The following is a 7,568-nucleotide window of genomic DNA, read 5'->3' as shown; positions in this document are numbered from 1 at the left end:
TTATCAAAATGAATCTGAACATAATGTCATACATTCTATTGAAGGTTTTAGGGACCTGCATTTTCTCTCCCTCCCTTTCTACCTCTCTCTCTGTCTGTCTCTCTCTCTCTCCCTCTCTGTTATAACGCACTTTGGTTTAACAAGCTGAGTTTTCATATCCCCCTCTTTTCGTTCTGATTTCCTAGACATCGGCTGGTTCTCCATGCTTGCCTCTTCTCTCCTTTTCACCTACTGCCTCACTCTCCAAAAGTCGCCGTACTATGGGGTCACCAGTCTTCTTCGTCACCTCGTAGTGGCCGCTGTCTCGAGAATGAGGGGAAAGTCCCTGATGAGCGCTTTGCTGAAGTCCTGGAAGAGGCCACGGGAATATCAGGAGCAGGTGCTGCTGAGAATCCTGGCAGCGAACGGCCGCACTTCCTACGGGAAGGATCACCGTCTTCACCAGATGACGTCCTCGCTCGAGTTCCGACAGCAGCATCCGTTGACGACCTACGAGCACTATCGTTCTTACGTCGAGCGGGCCATGGAGGGCGAAAAGAACGTCATCACGGGGCAAGAGCCGGCGAGCTTCTGCAAGACCTCCGGGACGACCGGTTCGTCAAAGTTCTACCCTTACCGGGACCGCCTCGCCAACGTGTCGAACTTGTGGTCCAAAGTGGACGAGGTGGTCTACCGTAACTTCCCGAAATTCGGTCTGGTGCAGAAACACTTTCTCCACCTCACCGCCCCGACTGTCTCCAAGGCAAAGTGCGGAACTGAGTTGGTGTCGATGTTGACGCTTTCGCCCAAGGAAGAGTACAAGTTGGTACGCTATACGACGCCACCTGCTGGCTACCGCATAAGCGCCCTGAAGGAGTCGCACTACATCCATCTCCTGTTCGCGCTGCGGGAACCAAATCTTGGAGTGCTGAAGGTGATCTTCCTCCACTTCTTGGAGAGCATGATGCGACAGCTGGAGCACTTGTGGTGGGAAGACCTCGTCTACGACATCGAACACGGTAGCATCAACGAGGCTATGCAGCTCGACGCCGCCGTCAGGGCTGCACTCGTTCGAGAGCTTGGAGGAGGTGACCCCGAGAGAGCGCGACAGCTGAGGGCGGAGTTTGACAAGGGCTTTGTGGGAATCATTGCGCGGGTATGGCCTAATCTGAGAGCCATTATTTCCGCAGACTCCACAAAGGTGTGGCCGGAATTCAAACAAACATATGGAAAAGGTGAGCAAACCGGATCGTCATCCTTAATAATCCTCTGGGAAGGATTATGAACATAATTATTTACATTCTTTCGCAAAAGCATAATACTCGGTGTTATTTTTTTTTTTCAGAACTATTCAGGGAAATGATGAACAGAAGGCGTGACCGAGCCTATTTCCACGTTGGCCTGAATTGGCCTGAATCTTTTTTCGGTTTTTTTTTATGTGTTTTGCTTTTCGTTTTATGAATTCCTTTCTTTATTCCTTTTTACTAATCGGAAGGATTTTTTTTTTTTTGAGGACGAACAGATTATTATCAGAGATGAAGTTTCTGTTTATTGGATATCACGAGGACACAAACGAACAAACACACAAATTCGTTTGTCAAAGCCCCGAGTCCTATAAATGCCTCGGACGCAATAACAAGCCTGGACAACAACAACAACAACAACAACAACAACAACAACAACAACAACAACCACAACAACAATGTCCTTTTCAAGGCTAAATAAATCTGTTTGGGCCCTGTTGCATAGAGCTGTTCGTAAAGTTACGCACGACCTGACGAACGACTTAGATATGTCAAGCCAAGTGGGTTGCCTAATCATTGTTAATTTCAATAGCTTAAGTTGAAATTTGCAAATGATCATGATTATTTTTGTGTGTTAATACGCGTTTTTAGTTGAAGTGTATTTTTGCCCCAGTGTCGATGAAATATTGACATACAGTCGTACTTTTTTTAAGACGTAAGGGGAGAAGATGGGAGCACATATCGACACTTCATATTCCAGTCGTTCGTAAAGTCATGCGTAACTTTACGAACAGTTTTATGAAACAGGGCGCCTTGTCTTTCTCTGTTAATAGGCACTTCATTTCTTCCATTTGCATACGGCGCCACGGAGGCATTCATGGCACTGGCGTGCTGGCCGCTGGAGGAGCGTCCAGGGTACACCTTCCTCACCAGCGAGATCTTTTTCGAGTTTATTAAGCTGCAGGATGTGTAAGTGCAGGCACTATTACAGACGCCGGGAAGTTTAGCATGGGGTTGCCATGACAACTGCGATTATAATGTGACAATGCGAACTTTGCAGAAAAATTGAGTTGTCTGTACGCATCGAGTGAAACATGTAAAAAGAACGTAATGTCCCTTTTTCGAGTGGGCCGCACCGGATGGCACTGTACCGTCAATGTTGTATACTAGTATGCATAATGATTCTATGATAATGATGATAGGATATTCGTAATTACATTAATAAGGATGATGCTGACAATATCGACTAATTATTGCAATTACTCTTATGATTGTCAGTCTTATTGTTTTCATTGTTGGTGTAACTTCTTTAAAATGTCATCGTTAATAACTGTATATCATCCCAGCACAAGTAAACAAGGCACGGTAACACCTAGAACCGCACCCATTATGCGAACCCATTATCCATGTTTACTTTGTTGTATTTTTCTTCTTTTGCCTTCTTTTCTCTATGTCTTCCTATAGTGATCAGTGTCAGCCCAAAACCTACCTGGTCGACGAGCTGGAGATCGGGGAAAGGTATGAAGTCGTGGTCACCCAGTTTGACGGCCTGTATCGATACAGACTCGGCGATATCATCCGCATCGTCGATTACCATGACAACTGTCCGATGATGGAATTTTTATACCGGTTAGTATCAACTTCAATTTTTCTCGCGTAAATTGAGATACTCCAGTACCTTAAAAAAAAAGACCTAATATGTGATAAGTGATATCTTTCTCAGTAAACTTATCTATGCGCGTTGTGTCAAAACCTATTTATTCTTTTAAATTTCAGAGTAATGTACCATCCCATCCCTGTTATCAGCAAGAATCAATTCGCGAAATAGTATATGGTCAATAATGAGCCGGTACAAAGACTTTCGCCGAGTGCAAAATCTTGTTCCATTGCACGACTATAAAGAGTAAAGATATTTCAAATTTGTATTTTATATGGAACGTCAGACGATACCTGAATAAAGTAATGACAACCAATGTATGTGGATAACTCGTATTTGTTTATAGGTCTTGAGATGTCCATCGCGAAAAAAAAAGTATCAAAACCACACGGTTGTAAACTAGATCACATTTTCCTATATAAGAGGCATGTTCAAACTCAATCCGTTGCTGTTTGAAGTACAACTGTAGCCACGGTTCACATTCAAAGGAAATTATAGCAAGTTTAGATACTCGTCGTCCAAATGCTACAACACCACCCCCCCCCCCCCCATGAAGGTGATATAAACATTATATTTTGACTGAATTTTGCAGTATGGGACTGATGATGAACCTCCGCTACGAAAAGATGGATCAGACAGTCATCACAGACTCTCTTCACGCCGCCGTCGCCCGATGGACTGGGGTTAAGCTCACCGAGTTTGCCTTGGCGGAAAGCAAGCTGATTCCAAAGACTAGCCCGGGTGATTTTTGTACACACAGCAATTTCTCCATCTATGTGATGTACATAAAAATTTAGTAAATGCAAATGATGCGTCGAATACATCAATGCAATGTGAGGGAAATGTAACTATATTTGCCGACATGCATCGGTTGCTCATTTTCCCACTAATATTTTTTTTTAAATCTCTTAACATTTACTTTACGTCATTCCATTACACTGTGACATCACGATCTGTTGTAGCCTTCCATTCTAACGATCATGGCAAATGGATTTAACGCAAACATAAAATATCAAAACTTTTGAACAGACTGTCCTTTTTTCCTCAAACTTCCCCAATGTATCCTTCTAGTAATAATATGTGCAGCATTCAGAATGTTGGGGGATAAAGTCCTCTTTAAACGCTCTCAGGCTGAAAATCAGTCGTCGCGATTTAACTATAGACGTGAGTTAATGGATGTGTATGAAACTACAATCTATCATTCGTCAAAATACACATTAGAGGCTATCATGGTTATAGGCGGTCGCTGTTTTCGTTAGGTCCCAGCATTTTGAGATAACCCTTATACTGTACATAGCACGTACATAGAAGGGTACATAGGTCAACACTGTCTGGTAATTTTCTTGTAGTATAACTGTTCCGCCTAGACCACTTATCAGCAGTATCATTCATCTGGTTCTAACAGAATAAGACATCGCCTTGCAACGTAATGGAAAAAATTCATCAAGGTCAAGAAGTTATCAAATACTTCAACCCATACGGACTCTAGTATTTATAGGTCTACATAATTATTATGTCTGTTTTGACATTGCTCCAGTCAAACTTTTGTAACTTACACTTAATCGTTTTTACGATAACCTATCCAAATCACCATAATAATGTCTTTTTATATAATACCTAAAAGTATTGCACGGACCTTGGGAGAACTGGTACCGCTGCCGTCCGTTTCACCCCCTTCCTTAGAGCGATATAATAATGATGATGATAATGATTGTAATAATTATAATTGTAATAATAATAATAATAATAATAATAATAATAATAATAATAATAATAATAGAGACTCTCATAAAGCGCTTAAACTACCTAAAAGATACTCATGGCGCTGTGGAATAGAGTACATAAGAGTATCACAGATGTAAGAATAAACAAACAAACAATACACGTACATACATATAGGTAAACAATAATTGTCAGTTGTCATATACAACATATACATACATATATACATACATATGCCTACATATTCCTATACTGTGCCTTTACGAAAAAAGCAATAGGAAAAAAATGATGGTGTTCTTATCGTTAATTTTCAATGGGAACCCAGGGACTGTCAAGAAAAGCAAGTTATACATAATGAATGTACATGGTCCGACACTGCATGCTGTCTTTTAGTCTATTTTTTTTTGTAGGCTCATGCACTGACATGTAGGCGCTCTTATACAACGTCACTTTGACTGACAAGGGCGAGGATGTTATGAAGCTCTTTAGCTATACTTGGGTGAGAGTTCCCTAGTACGAGCCTAGATCCTTGCTATCACGAAGTGGGTATCAAGGGGCAGAAGCTAAAGGTTTACAATCTAAGCTGTCGACTGCACCGCATGACAGTATTTATTTCCGTGTCAGAGAATAATGTAATACAATGTACTGCGGCTGACGTGGTAAGCTATTGTAGCTTGCCGCAATTTTTCGACACAATCCTTGATTCATCGACATCCAGAATGAATACCAGTTATCAAAATTTTTATCTAGATAGGGTTGTTTTTTTTTTTGAAAAAATAAGTAAGTATGAAGAAATTCTACTCGTGATTTAAGTGAGTGATTTAATCTCCTTTTCGTTGTCACTTGATGTGAGAGAGAAAAAAAGACAAATCGACCTACTTTTATTGAAGCGAACAGGGCCTTGTTTCATGAAGCTGTTCGTAAAGTTACGAACGACTTACGAACGACTGGTGATCAGTTCTGATGTGCTATACTTATCAGAATTTCAATAATTCAGCACAAGAACTGATCGCGAGTTGTTAGTAAGTCGTTCATAACTATACGATTGAGCTTTATGAAACACCCCCCCCCCCCCCCAATAGATAAATCCAGTATCGACTGTGCCAACACGCAGGCAGTGGTGCTGTTACTTCCCTGCGATCAAGGACAATATCCCTGAATTCATCACGATGATATTCGAATATCAATCTAAAACAGCGAGAATGTAACGAATCATGTATATGCATATCATACATGTATATATATATATATATATATATATATATATATATATATATACACATATATAAGAGAATACAAAGCACAAAGAGAGAACAGCGAATAACCATGTCATATTTTCTATTTCTTCGTTTCGGTCTCTCAATACGATCCTATGGAATTCAGCTTACGAAAAGGATGAATTGATGCCGTTCTATCTGATCTTCGTTGAGCTCAGACATGTGAATGAGATGAACGCGAACAGACCGAGAAGAACTTCCGAAGAGCTGACTATGGTAAGATGTAATGATTGTTGTTGACGTGATCATCGCTTCTGGAAATGAAATCACAAATGAAATCATACCCTCACAAATGAAATAAAATGATATGAAATGAACTGAAATGAAATGAAATGAACTGAAATGAAATGAAATGAAATGAAATGAAATGAAGTGAAATGAAATGAAATAGAATGAAAAGAAATGAATGAAATGGAATGAAATGGAATGAAATGAAGTGAAGTGAAATGAAAGGAAAGGAAATGAAAGAAGGAAAGGAAATGAAGTGAAATGACGTGAAATTAGATGAAATGAAAAAGAATTTACTTACGAAACAGCAACACTGTTACCAATCTAATTAAAGCCTCTCTTGTGACAAAATGATATCATGCCAGGGCAGCCGTGCTTCTATTCTGACCTATAACTTATTAGAATGCAATACCCAAGCACTTGATGGATCCTATGTTTATACTGTCCAAGGTTTCCTAAAAGGTCAAATGACATTAAAGATCATTAACAATTTTGGGACCGTTGCTATACACAGAAGGAAATTTCCCCCATCTTAATGCACCCTATTGTATCATTGCAAAGAGTGTATTTTTGTTTTCGAAACTCACACTGAGCTGCCGCTCGTCTTCAAGTATCTAACGTACTTTCAATTACCTACGCGATATTCTTTCACACTTCTCCTTACTCCATTCTTCAATTTCATAGTAGGCCCTATAATGCGTATCAAACAAGTTATTGTCCTAAATTAGGACACAATATGGCAAAAATAATTTCCTAATGTTTCCATATTACAGATTGACAAGGAGTTTCGATCGCGCAACGCCGACTACGACAGACTACGACGTGAGGACGCCATAGCGCGACCGCGGGTGCATATCGTGCGGCAGGGAACCTTTGAAGAGTTGAAGCACTACCTCATCGAAAACACGAACGTCACCGCCAACCAGTACAAGGTGCCGAGGAAACTGCGCACCAAGGAAATGTTACACGTCATGCTCGATAATGTTGTGGTCCAATGAAAAGGCCCATAGCACATGAATATTCATTAGAGTCTGTTAGAGAATGCTAGAGAATTATAAAAGTCAATGCCCACACTATGTGCGATCTTCGCCTATAAAATATTAGCAATCTAAAAAGATCTTGCATGTGTTGGAGCGATGTGTAACACTTGAGATGAACAATGGACAGGGTTGTTAGTTGACATTTATTTCTACGTCAAATATCACTTTGTAAGAAACATTTGCATCAAAAGAACGTGTGACACTGTTGTGAGTGAGCGCATGTAGAAATGGCAATGAAGACAAGGATTACTCGATATTCACACTTATAGATGTGCCAAAAGTGTTTGCAAAAAGACGAACAATAGGGAAAGGTAAAGGTGACAGAGAATTCAACAAAATGACATTTATTCTGTTTTATTTCATCTCAATTTTATTTCAACACAGCAGTACAAGAAACTTGCTCAACCAGTTTCGGCTGTTC

General features: G+C 40.3%; 1 protein-coding gene across 1 annotated transcript in view; it reads left to right on the top strand.

The window, feature by feature from the left end:
- The window catches only part of LOC139710849 (uncharacterized), a 13,227-nt gene extending 6,122 nt beyond the window's left edge, over positions 1 to 7,105 (top strand). The window contains exons 2-7 of the mRNA XM_071622771.1: positions 186 to 1,214; positions 2,057 to 2,192; positions 2,688 to 2,852; positions 3,473 to 3,621; positions 5,986 to 6,095; positions 6,881 to 7,105. Of these exons, the coding sequence (XP_071478872.1) occupies positions 186 to 1,214; positions 2,057 to 2,192; positions 2,688 to 2,852; positions 3,473 to 3,621; positions 5,986 to 6,095; positions 6,881 to 7,105 (1,814 nt within the window). The remainder of the gene's footprint in view (positions 1 to 185; positions 1,215 to 2,056; positions 2,193 to 2,687; positions 2,853 to 3,472; positions 3,622 to 5,985; positions 6,096 to 6,880) is intronic.
- Positions 7,106 to 7,568: the final 463 nt, after the last annotated feature.

The sequence above is a fragment of the Diadema antillarum genome, unplaced genomic scaffold, assembly GCF_040938485.1.
Source record: "Diadema antillarum isolate AM-2024a unplaced genomic scaffold, OU_Dant_1.0 seq00001577_RagTag, whole genome shotgun sequence".
Taxonomy (NCBI): domain Eukaryota; kingdom Metazoa; phylum Echinodermata; class Echinoidea; order Diadematoida; family Diadematidae; genus Diadema; species Diadema antillarum.
Note: the sequence above shows the minus strand (reverse complement) of the source record. Positions and strands in the feature narration are given on the sequence as shown.